At 39.2% G+C, this 16,589-nt stretch overlaps 1 protein-coding gene across 2 annotated transcripts; it reads left to right on the top strand.

Annotated features, from left to right (window-relative positions):
• The first annotated feature begins 1,377 nt into the window (after window positions 1-1,377).
• On the top strand, window positions 1,378-12,677 carry LOC117942957 (macrophage-stimulating protein receptor-like). Of its 2 annotated transcripts, XM_034868784.1 has the most exons (21): window positions 1,378-1,563; window positions 2,319-3,629; window positions 4,886-5,062; window positions 5,291-5,410; window positions 5,856-6,026; window positions 6,154-6,320; window positions 6,731-6,860; window positions 6,975-7,111; window positions 7,247-7,423; window positions 7,572-7,671; window positions 7,906-8,136; window positions 8,247-8,393; window positions 8,504-8,666; window positions 8,807-8,896; window positions 9,128-9,334; window positions 9,499-9,579; window positions 9,688-9,869; window positions 9,984-10,093; window positions 10,707-10,872; window positions 10,960-11,096; window positions 11,312-11,543. In XM_034868784.1, exons 2-21 carry the CDS (start codon window positions 2,424-2,426, stop codon window positions 11,541-11,543), a joined length of 4,131 nt encoding a protein of 1,376 aa, XP_034724675.1. In that variant the 5' UTR covers window positions 1,378-1,563; window positions 2,319-2,423. The 2 variants fall into 2 exon arrangements, with proteins under 2 accessions (XP_034724675.1, XP_034724674.1); XM_034868783.1 differs by lacking the exon at window positions 1,378-1,563 and having other exon boundaries at window positions 2,424-3,629; window positions 11,312-12,677.
• Window positions 12,678-16,589: the final 3,912 nt, after the last annotated feature.

Consider the following 16,589-nt stretch of genomic DNA (forward strand, 5'->3'; position numbering starts at 1 on the left):
TACAATTGGTGTCAAGTAAAGCGGGATCTGTTGTGGTTTATAAAGAACGGTGCTTCAAGTACATTTAGCTTTAGCTGAAAATGGCGTGCAGACTTTCAGTCTGTTATTATAAACTTTGGATTAAGTGGTAGAAGTAATGCATAATGCTTCATTATGCCATGAGAACATTTCTATTTGGGAAATGCATGATGATGAATAACGTAATATTATGTTACAATTCAATTACCATGTGTCAATTTATTTAATTTCTCTTTTATTTCAATAGTATTTTTTTCTGTTAAAGGTCACATTGAGGTGGTCTGACTAGGGAGGGAAGAAATTCCTTTCATAACTTCCTGGCTTCAGAGGCCATATTTGAAGAGTAACTAAATTCCATCATCCAAAAGCAATGCAGTTTTGGCAGAAATCCTACAGGCGTGCACAGTATCAGACACTTTTCAACTGTTGAGTAAGTTTTTCCACCTCGCCACAGACGCATGACTGGAGGGGAGCTGCAGTTGATGTTGATGTTGAGTTGACAATGAGGATATTTTGTGTGATAAGTGGTCAGATTTCGCAATTATGCTATACTTCCTTATTGCGGGCGCGGCCTGACAGGACAGCACCCACTTGAAGAATATATCAGAATTAAGCACCTCAGAATGAGAATAGCATTTCCGGTTCGAAACCTTCAAAATAAGTCTTGAATCTCTTACTCCGGAACATGTTTCCTGAGTGGGAGCAACTTATACATTAGGTTAGGTCTGGATAAAATTTAAAATATTAAAGAAGTGGTAGGCTATTACAAATTGTGTCGCAAAAGTAAAAAAACTAAACAAAAGCAACTATCCAGTTTATACAAGTTAGGCAATGCAATTAAAGAGTATGGGGGCATGTGACTTAATTGGCTCTTAGAACTTATTTATTAATTCGTGTGTTTAATTGATCAAGCATACGTTTTGTTATTGTAAAAAAGATTCTATAGACTTGTTTTCTATTATATAGGCTTGTAATATCAACAGATCATGTTTTTGATTGTAAAGCAATAATGTAAGCCTGTCACTGGCATTTCTATAATTTGTTAGTGTGTTGTATTATTTACAATATGCTAATTTATTGGTTTCTCCCTTTTAGACTATTTCATGTACTGCTGTGTAGTAAATTTCCCTTCTTGGGATCAATACCATTTTCATCTATTCTCCTATTATCATTAATCAGTAATTAATCATAAAGCAATTGAACAATGTTATATTAGCTACATGATGCATCAAATTCTTACTGAAAGCAATTAACGAATCATTCATCATCACTCCCACCACGAGGGCTTCGTCTCGGTGAGCTTTTATTTTGGAAGTGAATGTAAGATCCTGTTGTCATCTATAGACTGACAGTTTATCTCAAAGCCTTGCTGTGTCAGTATCAGTGTGAACTCTGTGCCAGTGGGACTCCGGTGCTGTCAGGTGAGTTGGCGGCTGCAGGTTAGCGAGTGGAGCTTCACCAACACAAGAAATCCATCTCGTAGAAAAATTCACATTTAGAGATTGTTGGACAAATCACAGCCACATCCCCACTTTTCGAAGCGAGGTAAGATTTGGATATATATATATATATTTGTATATATATATGTATACTACAGATCTGTATTCGTATGCAGGCTGTCTAAAGTATTTGTGGTCCACTTTAAAGAATGACTGAAAACTGATCGCACCTGCACAGGAGATGTTGGCCTTATTTTAGCAGCTAAAATACAAATGATTCATATCATAGTCATGCTGACTTTAATGCTTAGTGAATGTTCTTCCCTGTTTTGAAACTTTTAAAATAGTTGGGCTGTGCATGATGGTGTACTAGAGTTGTGAGTCTGAATAATTTGCATTGTATGAGTAGGCCTCCATTATTTAGGTACTTTAAACTGTTTGAGCTCATTAGTTATTACTCTGTGTTATTCTGTGTATGGCTCTGGATACCTGGACATTTTCGTAGTTGCTCCACATGTTCCAGCAAGTCATGTCTTGCCCACAGTAGATTTAATCTTGACTCTACCAACTTGTTATTTTTCCACTGGCTTTTTATCTCAATAAGTTTCACGGCTATGACATATCGCTGCATATCAAGTCTAAATTATCTGACACAAAACTGCTTAATTATTTAGTTCATAGGCAGAACAGCAGCTGATTCTTTTACCTCTTTCCTCAGTTCCTTGTGCTGTATTTCTCAGTTTAAACAAGCTAAAATGTTGACATTATCCACCTCCACTTCAAAAGCAGCTGCTCTGTTGGGAGTCAAATGTTACTGCTCACTGTTAAATTTCAACATTCCTTCTATGTTTTCCCTCACAGAGCTCCTTCTGGTTCTCAAGAATGTTCTCTTTGAGGAAGGTATCTTATTCTTTGGGGAAAGCATCTTATAGGTAGCACTCAATTACGGTGGACTGTGACGTGGAGATGGTCACTTGGGCCGCTTTGCTGACGGTATGCATGTGGATACAAACCCAAACTGCCTCAGGAGAGCACGCATGTGCTTCTACTCCACGTGTGCTAGTGGATTTCACTGTAAAATACTCCCTCCCCCACTTCCAAACGGACAGAGCTATACAGAACATAGCTGTGAACCAGGAGGAGAATCACCAAGAGGTGTACGTTGCAAGCCAGAATGTCATAGAGGCAGTCAACGATGCAATGGAAAAAATATGGCAAGTGAAAACTGGACCTGTAGGCAGTCCTCACTGTGAAACCTGTCGGGTGTGTGACGTAGAAATAGATCCCGGGGATCCAGTGGAAACGGACAATGAGGTTCTGCTTTTGGATTTTTCTACATTTCCCAGTCCTTCCTTGTACATTTGTGGGAGTACTCAGCATGGGATCTGTCACTACATTGAAGTCGGAACTCCAAAGCCTATCCCTAAGTGTTTATACAAAAAAGGGCAAAACTCTCCAACCAACTGTCCAGACTGTCTGGCTAGCCCACTTGGCACTAAAGTCACCATTGTTGAAGAGGCAGCCATAACGCTGTTCTTTGTGGCAGCCTCTGTCAATGACAAAGTGGCACAGAGGTATCCAAGGAGGTCAATATCAGTCATGAGGCCACTTTCAACTGAAGATGGCTTTCATATGGTCATGGATGGCCTGACAGTGCTCCCCAGTTTACGGAACTCTTACCCAATTGATTACATCTACAGCTTCGCCACCAAAGACTATGTCTACTTCTTGTCCCTGCAGAGAGAAAATCCATTCAAGAGCAATTCAGCTTTTCAGACTCGTCTGGGACGACAGCCGATATTAATCCCAGAGGTGTGGATGTACAGAGAGGTGGTCCTGGAGTGCAGGTACCAACCAAAGCGCAGAAGGAGACAGAGAGAGGATTACCGGTACATTGTGTATAATGGGCTACAGACGGCATACTTTGGGCGAGTGGGGAAGGACTTAGCAAATGAGATGACGGTGACAGAGAGAGAAGACATTCTGTATGGGGTGTTTACAGAGGTGAATGAGCGTGGTGAACCTAAAAAACACTCTGCCCTGTGTGCCTTCCCTTTGAGTAAAATAAACCAAGCGATAGATGATGGTGTGGAGGCCTGCTGCAAGTCAGGTCCAGAACAGCTGTCCAGAGGTCTCTGTCACTTCCAGGCGTGTGAGGGCTGCCCACATGAAGTGAGTAACTCTTTTTTTTTTTTTTTTTTATGTCCGACTGTTGTCAGAGCAGAGTGCAAACATCCCCACATGTCCAGACAGGAAGTGACATATTCATACAAACACTGTTATAAAGTAACCTGTGAATGGAACAGTGTAGTTTATCATTAAGCTAACAGTTTTATATTGTCTTGAGCAATGAGGGATAGTTTCAAGTAAAGCTTGATGACTGGAATAGTGTATGGCGGTGGCAACTCTTCTGAAGGTGTGTTAAACATCAGGGCCAGATGAACTGGGAGGGGTGGATTAGTCAGTAATGTGACCAGCACATTTCCACACCGTTTCTCTACTCTGTTAAGTTTCACTCTGTGTTTAAAGTACATAGATTTGATATGAAAACTGCTCATTAAGATAAAAGGCTAAATGATAAGGCTACACTAAGTTGAATTTATCTGGTTACTGCAATTTTCCTTAATTGATAAGCTACCAGAGTAAAAAGTGGGAAGGTAAAGTTGACTTGGTCAGTTGAATCTGAGCTTAAATAACAGGCAAGATGTATTCCCCGACCACCTTTATTGAATAGAGCATTTGGCTGCGGTGCTCAACAGAATAATAAAGGTGTGGTCGTTTCCCTTTTGTGGAGTTCATACTGTGTCCTTTTGAGCTTTCCCAGTCGTGTAACCCTACAGGAATGTGTGCCAGCAAACACAAGTAATAAATCCTGCCGATAAAAAGGTGGACTTTCAAGGGGAGTGAAAGTTATTACGAAATACGTATATTCTGAGAAATGAGGGGTAGGGAGCAAAGAATCTCTCTTTCACTCAGTCAATAAATGCTGGTCTAAACACTTGTACATGTGTCTTAAAGCTGATATTTACAATAAAATACAAATGTAAATACTGCATGTATTCAAGCTCCAGATGCTGAATTACAAGTGACTGAAAAGATCAGTGTTGGGAAAGTACGGACAGTCCAGTTTCAGTACAGTAGATAAGAGAAACAGTCATCATGTCAACATATAGAGCTAGAGTTACTGCTGTTTTATGAGTTTGTTACTCTCACAGCTGTTTAGACTGGAGGCTAGGAGCACTTCCTTCTTAAAAGGATGAATTAAGATGGTCTCTCTTTCTATCTCTCTTCCTCTCACGCACAAGCATCTGCATGTTGTCATGTGGTCAGAGGGAGACTGATGCCGAACGAGGTAGATAGATTTATGATTGCACTGTCTGACTAAAAACAAACACTGTTGTTCTGTATTTGTTGTCCTGCTTGCTCAGAGCTCTGAAGACAATGACACGTGCATTGTCAAACCCACTCTGGTGTCAAAGCCGTACTACAGACAAGACCTCTTCAACAGTCAGATGAGAGACGTCCTTTTCACCGCTGTCCTGGTCACCACTATTGGGAATCACACGCTGGGCCACTTTGGTACCTCAGATGGCCGGATACTGCAGGTAGCCATATGCATGAGGAAAAAATAGTAGTCATTATGAGGTGTGCCAGTGGGTGTGCTTCTGCAGGTTTAACATTTTATACTAAATATAGAAGTATCTTGTTCAGTACTCACAATCAACATTATTTCAAAAGTCTGAAGTAAACATTTGAACTTTTACCGCCTGTCATTCAGATTCAGGTGTATATTAATCCTTGTGACATTGTCTCTCTGTTTTTGTGTGGTTTAGGTGATTCTTACTTTGTACAGGCCTTTTGTTTTTGCCAACTACTCTCTTGGAGAAACCAAAGTGTCCAGGACAGCAGAGGTGTACTCCAATGATTTACTTCTCTTCGCAGTGGGAAATAAGGTACTGTTTGTAATCTGTATGCAGGCACTACTTGTCTGTTAGTGGGGGGGAAAAGAAACTGGGAGCCTAGAGGAGTGCAAACAGATCGACTTGTTCAACACTACTGTGTCTTTATCATAGTCAAAAGACAAAGACATAAGGCAAACAAATACAGTACAGGGTCAACCTAGAATAGGTGTACAATTGTCATTGAATAATTGGTTAAACAGGATTTGAAATCTATTGGATAATTGATCCAATGGTTGTACACCCATTGCACTATCCGTTACAAAAAAGCATCTTGAAGTAACAAAGATAAAGTACAAAAAGTGCATAGTATAACTCCAATATGTCTCTCTGAGGAACAGTGGATTGACCAGTATGATGTCGAGCTGCTCATCTTTTGACTGTTTTTCACTGCCACATCTGGCTTACCCCACCTTCACCTCCTCTCTCTATGAACAAGATGTTCAGGGTGCCCTCTGCAGGACCAGGGTGTGCCCATTTTATGACATGCTCCAAGTGTTTGATGGCTCCACGCTTCATGAACTGCGGCTGGTGTTCAGGAATCTGCGTCAGGCGGCATGAGTGTGCTTCAAAGTGGAACAAAGACTCATGCACACCTGTTATAACTCAGGTAGATCTGCTGCTAGGTGTAACTGATTAGCCACTGCATGACGTTAAAACGCTGTAAGTCATAAATGATCCCACTTATTGTACTGAGATGCTGATTGCTTTGAATCTCAACCTCCTTATTTTTGCAGTTCTTCCCTAAAATGGCACCTGCTGGTGGTGAGACAGAGGTGACACTGTGTGGCTGGGAGTTTCAATCTCCTCTGCCACCCGCCATCATCAGCGGCAAAACCCACATCATCACAGTGGGCTCTGGGAACTTGTGTACTATCCTGCCTGAAAATAGCAGTTGTGAAGTGTAAGTAGTGCAAATGCACACAATGCCAGACAGTACAATGGACGTAGGAAGTAATAGGGACTGATAGCCACAAGTTAACTGGGGAAGATTGATGTTTATTAGATTACATTATAAAATGTCTATCTATTTTCTCTCCCAAAGGTCCTAATGAGGATTTTGATAGAACACAGTTCTTATAAACCTCTACTACTGAGTCCCAGTCCTGTCACTTTGGTTATTAGATATGGAATGTTTTTCGATTACTTAAAATGTATGTGTGGTTTAGCTGGCTAGTCTTTTTTTAAATTATTGAAACATTTTGTTGTGTCGAAAATATTTTTGTGTCATTGCCATTTTTGCTCCTGGTCATTTCTGTCTGACAAACTTCATCTAAAGAATTTATAGACACAAAATTCCTTTTGTTCTTACAGCCTGGTATGCAAGATTCGGGAATACACACCAAACCCGGACCTAGCCATCACTCTGGAAGTACACGAGGGGGAAGTAAAGGGACACTACTCAATTGAAGGCACAGCTCAGATGTCTGGCTTCTCTTTTGTGGTGAGAAACTTTTATCCTGTTCTGTATATGGTCTTTATTTGCATAAATGCTATGTATGACATTTTGGGAAACATTGTTTAGTGCATATGGAATATTTCACCTCTGTTTAACCAGGAGCCAAGCATAACAGAAATCACGCCTGAATATGGACCTGTGTTTGGAGGAACAACAGTTACACTGACGGGCAGGTATCTTAATTCTGGGATACAGAGAGATGTCTTCTTTGCTGACAAAAAGTGCAACATTCAAAGGTGAGCAACACAAAAAAACTACTTATTTTGCCAACACACTACAATGGTGAACAACACATTAATTCCACTATGTTCAGATGTCCCTTTCAAATGAAGGGTGTTAAGTATTGTTGACTGTTATCTCTCTTTTTTCAGTGTTACTGAAGGAATAGGGATTTCTTCAATCATCTGCCACACAGCAGCAGCAGCAGGTGTTGGGGAGGTACCTGTGAAAATCTTGATTGACAACTTTCAAGTGACAACCCCTAAAATGTTTTTCTACAAGAACAACCCCGTTATAACCTCTGTACATCCTCATTGCAGTTTGCAAAGGTAGGACAAGTCTCTACTGGTCCTAATAATGCAATCCAAATTAAATTATATTACTCCACAAATGTAATTGCCTAAACTAATAATAAGACAAACAGTGTTTGCACATAAAACATGTCAATGTAGCATACTCATTGATACTGTCTTACAGTGGCTCCAAGCTGGTGATAGAAGGTCAGTATCTTGACTCTGCCCACAAAACTGTGGTTCAGTACATTTCCAAAAATCCCAACATGCAGTCGCTTGAACTGGTAAGTTAACACTTTGATTTTACCCTTTTTAAGTCTTTACAGACACAGTACAGCATTCAATTAAACTACTTTAATTTCAATTCAATTCAAACCAGGTCATTAAACTGTGAATTTTGGCAATGAAAGGACAGTCAGTCATACTCCTTCTTAAGCTCAATATTGCTTTTCTATTATGCCAAACTGTTACAAAAGTTGTGATTTCAAACAATACATCATGTGCTTATGTCACTTAAGGTCTGCAACGGCACAACAAATGCCACATATATGGAGTGCTGGGCCCCTGCTTTTACAGAGGAAATACCAGAAGAAAAGTCTGACACAGGAGAGATTTTTATTCACATGGACGGGAAACGTAACCTCTGGAAGAAACGTTTTGACTACCACCATAATGTTAAAATCATTCCCTTTGAAAATGATGACAATGAATTACCTCTGAAGCCAGGAGAGACGGAAGTTTCACTGCATGTATGTTCACACATCTTACACTAGACAGTTGTTTTCCCCACCTATTTATGGAACACATTTTTTGTATTAAAATTCTTAATATATGTGCTTTTTTATTTTTTATGTGACAGCATAGCAAACTGAACAGAGCAAGCACATGTATGCAGATCACAATGACCGTTGGGGGTGTGAACTGCCATGCCCAGGTTCTGTCAAACGAACTGACCTGCAGGATTCCTAAAGGCTTGCTTATTCCCAGCGAGGGATTACCTGTCAAGGTGAGCGAGTCTGCTTTTAAATCCTCAACCTTAATCGGAATAATTAATAGGAATGTATAATAAATTAAATGTATTTTAACGAGAGCTATCCTCTGTAAATCATACTGTAGGTGTCTGTGAATGGGGAAGTTCATGATGTGGGTACTGTAGTCAACAATCACAGCAACAACAACACTGTGATTGTGGGCATTGTCCTGGGCATCATTGCTGCACTGGTGGTAGGTGCTGGTCTGGCATTACTTGTGATGATCCATTTAAGGAAGAAAAAGAAAGGTGAGAAAATCTTGATTATAGAACACTTCCAACCATGATAATAATTGGTAAACAGGAGTTTCACTATGCTACTATGTAGTAATGTATATTTTCATGGTTTATTGTTCATTGATTTTCATTGATCATATGTATCCTTTCAGCAAATATAGAGAATCGTTTATCATCAGTGCTTTCATGGAACCGCATGGGCAGCAGTCCTGATTTTGTCCCAACAGGTGACTACAGAAGAGGTGAGATATCCAAACTCATTCATTCATTCATAACCCATATTAACTGTTAATCAGTTATTCGACCTATTTATCACCTTCCCTTTCTTTATCATCAACATCCCTAGCAAGTACAACATTTTTAAACATAAATATTTGTAAGATTGTATCACACACTGTAAGGTATGTTTGGTAAAAGTTGCAATTGCCTTTTAAGTACAACAACTTTATGGCGTGGTTACTTGTGTGCTACAGTGGATCTGGCCAGTCAAACATCAGGGTCCGGAGGGATGGCTTTCCAAGGTTTATTGTATGCTGCCAGCCATGATCTGTCCATTCCTCTAATGCCACGAGACAATATCTCAATGGTCAGTCTAAGCTCTGATCTTCTTGAAGAGGTCAAAGATGTCCTGATCCCTGCTGAGATGCTCCGAATTGAGGATAGCCAGATTATTGGCAAAGGTAAGCTCCCGGTCTTATAATATTTGTTTGTTTTATTCTTGTCTTTGAATATTTTAAGATACGATAAGAGAGAATATATTGTCATCCATCTATGCAGAACAGAACATAGATTTAGCACAAATATTTACTATTTATATTTAATAATTAATGGTCTTCTTATGCAGGTCACTTTGGGACAGTTTATCATGGATATCTGATAGACTGCAACAACCAAGAGACCCACTGTGCTGTTAAATCATTAAACCGTATGGGGATACCTTTTTTTTTTTATATAATAATTTAAATCAATGTCAGCCTATGTGAGGTCATGGCTGTTGGAAGAGTCTGTATGACAGTATGTTTTGTATTACCAGGAATCACAGATTTGGGAGAGGTGGATCAGTTCCTCAGAGAGGGCATCATCATGAAAGGTTTTCACCACCCCAACATACTGTCACTGCTGGGCATCATGCTGCCTAAAGAAGGGCTCCCTCTGGTGGTTCTACCATATATGAAGCACGGAGATGTGCGCCATTTCATCCGCTCTGAGAAAAGGGTAAATTACGCAATGAAAGGTTACGGCCCAGTAGGGTCATGAATATGTTGAATAGGTCAGACCATGGGCGTTTTGCTGGGTCAGCTCTGTTTGATAATTCTTTGTCCTCCACAGAACCCAACAGTTAAAGACCTGATAGGCTTTGGGCTTCAGGTTGCCATGGGAATGGAGTATTTAGCCCAGAAAAAATTTGTCCACAGAGACCTGGCTGCACGTAACTGCATGTAAGTGTGTATCCTACACTGATTACTGGCCTGTCACATGTCAGCGGAGACACATTGTCACAAGAGTTTACGCATCATCTAGGTGATATATTATAAAGGTGTAATTAAGTTATGGAACATCTTTATTGGTTTAATGTAAGCATCACATGCTCCCTTGTGGTCTTCTCATATGTTCAACTACAGCATCGTTTTATAAATCCTTAAAAATAACTTCAAATAGAATAAAAAGTATGTAAGGAAATCTGTCAAGCAAGATAGATTAGCTTGACTGTCTGAAGGCCCCTTGGGATGATTCATATTCGGGATAATATTTAGGTTTTTGTGATCTTTTTATTTGCACATGAATATTAAAGGAATAGTGCAAGATTTTGGGGAAAACTAAATTTTTCTTTCTTGGAGAGAATTAGATAATACGACTGATACCACTCTCACTTTTATTCCACTGTTTAAGCATCCTAGTTAACACTGGACACACTGGAAACTAACACTTTCAAATTGGTGTAAATTAAAGTTCACCTGGCTCCTCTTGAGCACTACTTGCGTCTGGAGATATGTAAACTTAACAGGAACTGTCCATAAGATAACGTTTTCTTAAGATGCATTCTGTTTTCAGGTTGGATGAAACCTACACTGTAAAGGTGGCTGACTTCGGCATGGCAAGGGACATCTATGACAAGGAATACTACAGCATTCAAGATCACAAACGGGTAAAGCTGCCTGTGAAGTGGATGGCCCTCGAAAGCCTGCAAACACAAAAGTTCACTACTAAGTCCGATGTGGTGAGTATGCTTTATCCAGTTTGCTAAAGTGTGCTTGTTACAACCATGATCTATGTATCTACAATATATTGCTCATCTGTTTCCCAGTGGTCATATGGCATCTTAATGTGGGAGCTGTTGACCAGAGGTGCTAACCCATATCCAAATGTGGACCCCTATGACATCACACACTACTTGTTGAAGGGACGCCGGCTCGCCCAGCCACAGTTTTGCCCTGATACTCTGTAAGAATCATACCCGCAACCCTATTAATAATTATCATGACTGCTGCAGTATCTTATAATTTGAGTTCGTTCAGGAGACTTAGTTATCTGTGAATTTAAATCTGTTTTATATCAGTTTAATATATAGTATTTCTAGGCTCACATTGAATAGTTCACTTACATGTTTACATATTTACTCACTGAATTACTTATTTACTCATTTATTTATTCCACAGCTATTCTATCATGCTGACATGTTGGGACCCGGAGCCTGAGTTTAGGCCTAGCTTCAATAGCCTGGTTACAGATGTACAAAACATCCTGTCCTGTCTGGAAGGAGAGCACTACATCAATCTGAAGGTTAACTATGTCAACTTAGATCAGCCACGGCCCTACCCATCCCTGACTGGATCTGCAGATGAGGCTGAGGGCTCAGACTTGGACACAGACAGCCAGGCCACCAGCTGAGGGTGCAAAGTCCTTGAGACTCTCTTATAAGAGCGCAGGATCTGGATTAAAGTTGGAAACCATACAAGAAAAGACACATGTTTGCCTAGAACCATTCAAGCATCACAGAAATTGTTGATCATGTCTACAAATCTGAGTACATGGAAGGTTTGGCTACTGATTTAAAAATCACTGTATAAAGTCCTATTAGGGCTGAGACAAAAGTACCCTATCCTTGTTACATTTTTTGTAACAAAATAGAGACCGCATGTTTAATAGTGTTACAACAGACGTGACAAGTAGATTGACTTAAATGTTGTTTACACATCTGAAGCACAAGTGTGACAAAATGAATGTAAAATGTGCTTTTGTTCTCAGACTTGTAGAATTTAATGGGTGGCTACAATTCGAATTTAGAGAGTTAGACACAGGCTCTGTAAATTCTATAAGTGCTCAAGGGTCCTCATTTGTAGCTTTTTTTACACAATATTCCTGCCATAGAATGTAGACTAAATACAACGGGACATGTAAATGTGAAATCATACTGTATGCAGAATAACTCATTCTTCTCAGATTTAGAGCCATTGACATTTGCTCTGCCAAAAGCTCTGCACCTATGAATTATATATTATGCTGTCCATGTTGTTCAAATATATATATATTCAGGCTTAGAAACACATCCAGTCCCTTTCATCATCACTAGAGGGCAACCAATGTCTTCTCCTTAAGCATCAATCGCTGCTGCAGTGATGTCTGCTGCACTACAGCAGCTCAACACAAAGATAACACACAAACAGTACAACTACATTCATCTGGAAAACAAAATCTGTCTTTCAACTAGCATACCATTCTTTCCAGCAAATTACCATGAGGAGCCAAGGGATTTTAAAAGTTATGCACTGATTTTTTAAATTTTTATACTGACAATGCAGTACAGTTAACCAATAACCTAGTTTATGTTGACCAACACTATTTCTATCAGGGGTAATAGATTTGATTCTGGTATACTTGATTTTCTCTTCTTCGTACCAATAGAGCTGATGTTTCTTTGCTCTAGGTTACACTGTAAACTATTTTTTTGTGCAGACAAATTGTTGATTGTGCATAATTGTCTGTAAAGCGTGTCAACAGAATAAATGTTTCCCTAGATTAGTTTTTTCTTAGCCTTGAGCTGCATTAATACTAAGAATAAAATTCTGATTAGCAAATACAATTCTACTTAAAATAGGCTCACATACAATTTAATTTGTTATTGTTAAAAAATGCAGATCACTACAATGAGAGAAGTTCTTCATAAAAGCTTATCATAAAAGCCAATGACGCAGGTCTGAGGCTTTTTCTCTGCTAGGCGGATGAGAGGAAAAACACTGTTAGAGGTCTGAATTATGTTATCTCAACCAGAATGAAAACTGCATGCTTCTGCCTGCCTTATCTGTGTATCAAGCCTTTGTAATGCTCTCTATGAATAATTTATGTATCTAAAAAAATTTGTTATCCCTTCAGGTACCGAAAAGGTGTCAGTAGTAATGACGAGCTCTGTTTGTTTTCAGGTACAGGTTCTGGATTTAAAAATGAGGGGAGGTTTGCAGCTAGCGACCAAACTAAAAGCCACAGTGATGGATATGTTTTTGCTGTAAACAACAATTCTATTCAATATCAGCTTTTATTTAAGGAATGCTGAAGCAACCACAGGATGTAATGTGTTTAATGATTATTGGTCAGTCACAGTATTCAATACCACCAGGGCTCCAAAGAAAACTGGCTACCACTGACTTCATGCAGATATTTTAGTAATTGTAGACTGCACATGGTGAAGAGGAGGTGAGGAGTGGGAAATACAGGGTTAGTCAATATATAAACAGTATGAGCTACACATTAACCCACAGTGGGGAAAGGACACATTTGTTTAATGGCACAGGTGCATCAAAACAATACAATAATATTTGTGTTTTTAATAATGAAATGAATGTTGAAGGCTGAAACTGGTACATACAGTAATAACAGATGACATCACCTGGTTTATTTTCTTGGACTTTAGAAAGGAAAAAGAAGAAGCCACAACAGACATACAACTATCTCCGTAAGTGCAAACTGACTATTCAGAAGCACCATATATGTTCCTCCCCCCCAGCTGGCAAACACAGACGCACACACAACACAACACAACACAACACACTCCATCCAAACGCAGTGAGGGGTGAAAGCTGCACTGAAACAAGCTGAAAGCAGATCCCTTACGTGTCTGGTCTAAAATTCATTTTGTTGTCTTCAAGTGTATATGTTTATAAATATTTTACACTTTTATTTCCCACTGCCTTGGTTTTGAAGCAGGGTTTGGTTAATATCTGTGAAACTGCAAATATACCGCAGCTGTTGTGTGATCCATGTGGACAAGGGGGAGGAAACTGTGGCTAGCTATTCTCCACAGACTAAACTGAAGAACACAAGAAGAGTGTGATTAGGACAGGCTATTAGCACTCTCAGTGGAGTTGCTCAAATTGAAATCTTAACTAAAATGCAGGGTGTAGGGACATTACAAAAGCATAGTGGGGTTCAAAATCAACGTCTGTGCATAGATGGCATTTATACTAACTGCGGTGATGAACAAGCAGCCAATACACTGCTTTTAAAGTGCCAAATATGACTGTTGTAGCTTAAGATGGGCTGAGGGAGCTTAAGCCTGGATGTGCTTGTTGAAGTTAAAAATGCATGTGGTAGTACCAGGCATCAGATGTTCTGCACTGCACCACTTGGAATAAAATGGCATGAGAAGTAAGAAAATAAACCTGATTCACTATTATTAAGTATTTCCTAGCAGGTGTTTTGAACTATGCAAGTCAACAGTCATTTTTCAACATTGCCCGAGGTCTCTCAATTTTTACGAGACGTTGGTGAGAAAAAGTCTGCACAGGACCACAAGGGAAAAACTGTCAGGATGCAAAAAAACATGCAGATTTGATTAGTCACAAGTACACAGTGTTGGACTGTGGAGTGTTAACATTCTATGTTTTTTCCTTTTTCTCAGTTATAAAGACATTTAATTTTCTATTCTCGGAAAATTATATTTTTTAATCATCACTTTTATTGAAAAATGGGCTGAATATGTGATGTCTTATAAGCCTAACTTTCTGTGCAAAATATAGTGCAAGTGGGTTTCTAGCCTTTCTAACACTTTTGTTCTCTGAATTGAATCTGCTATCCTTGAGCTTGTGTACCATCAGTAGATACCTGAATAGCAAGACAATTTTCCTCCCTCTCCCTTGCTCTTCTCCATTGTAGCATTGCATTCAGAGGGAGGTTGAAGAGCTGGGAGGTCACAGATGGAGAGAGGTGTTATGTTTGTTCCCGTCTCTGCTCTTTGAGTGAATGTTTCCACTGATTATATTGAAAGGCATACAGAAATTTGCAGCGCAATGAAAGTGCTTTAGAGCCACAAGGCCATGCCAGGCACACAGCTAACTGTACTCGTTTAGAGATTTTCATCATCAATGTAGACATTAGAATGCCAAGTTATTTTGAAGTTTAAAATTGCACACTTTGGTGCTGCAAAGATTCATGTTACACACACTACTTGCTGAATATGTTATTTAGATGACCACACAATTGCAGTTAAAAGTGATGCAAAATGTCAGACGGACACTTTCATCCTGTTTCACATCATTGCTGTTTTTTTCATGTACTGATCTACAGAGATATTTCTGCATTCATAATTAAACAGATTTATTAAACACTGATTTTTTCTTATTCCCTGATTTTTTAAATGTGGTACCAGATGCACAAGTAACCATACAATAACAGTTAACCAATGTGTGTTTATCACTTACTAATGTATAATACTACCAAAAGGGTACATTGTTTGTGTCTTAGTACTCCAGACATCAGCACATTCCTTATGTATACATATAAGATTAAGTATGTTTATATCCACACAGTCAAAAAATAAAACTCATTTTGGATACACAAACAAGACAAAGTAAAACTAACAAGCTAGCCTGCATGACCCCTTCTTTTTAATTTCCATGGGGAATCATACATGTGCATTTGCCTATGGAGAGTGTGTGTCTATAGTATTAATATAAATGCATTATTTTATCTTTCTTTTATATTTATTAATTCATGTAGGTAATTATTGACCCTAAACATTGGAGATAAATGAGATTCAGCTTCCATTCCTCTATGTGATGCACAACTGTGTTATACCACTTTGAAGTATTTGTTATTTTTTTATGGCATACACAATACACAACACTAATGAAAGATTACATCATCTTAACTTTAATTTTTAGGCATTAACATATTTGGATTACATAGTGGTTGTTCTGCAGCGTAACTGCACTTATAAATGATTTTGTTCACATTATCCACAAAGTGTTGTCAAGACAAGCTCTGCTTTCTCCTTATCTGATAGGGCAGTGGTGGCCCAAAGGTCAGAGAAGCTGGCCTGTGACCAGAAGGTCATCGCCCTCCCCAACAGGATAAAACCTGTGTGGGGAAAGTATATCAGATTGTGTTGTCCTGGATAGCTTCCAGATGTGAATGTGTAAGTGTGGCAATGTGATCAGTTTCCTCCAAAAGAGAGGCTTCCTCTCAGTGAACTTTTCCCTGAATAAATAAAGTTGAAAAAAAAAATTTTCAGTTTGGTTGTTTATACATACTCCAGTGCTGACGGTGACACAGTGCTGTGGAGACATGGCCTATGCCAGACTAGGTTGTTTTTGGATACTGCTTCAGCCCATGGTATTTTTTGGGTGACAGTACAAATTAAGGTGAGTCATAAACATGGCACACTGCTGGCTAGCCCTTGCTATCAAGTCCTAGAAACTGAATGTTGAATGAGACGTTTGGTATTCACGGTCTGAAAGACAGCCAGTCAGACTACGTTGAACAACTAGATGCAACTTACTTAAAGTTAGGAGGAATATTGCACATTTCAGTCATTATTGTCGCTCATTAGGGCTCTACAACTACACACTTGGCTGCCACATGACGAATTAGAAAACCATTAACAAGTAAGCTCCTTTAATCGTCCCAGTTATGTTTACGGTCATAATTTTGTTCTTGCATTGC

The sequence above is a fragment of the Etheostoma cragini genome, chromosome 4 (assembly GCF_013103735.1).
Source record: "Etheostoma cragini isolate CJK2018 chromosome 4, CSU_Ecrag_1.0, whole genome shotgun sequence".
In the NCBI taxonomy this organism is placed as follows: Eukaryota; Metazoa; Chordata; class Actinopteri; order Perciformes; family Percidae; genus Etheostoma; species Etheostoma cragini.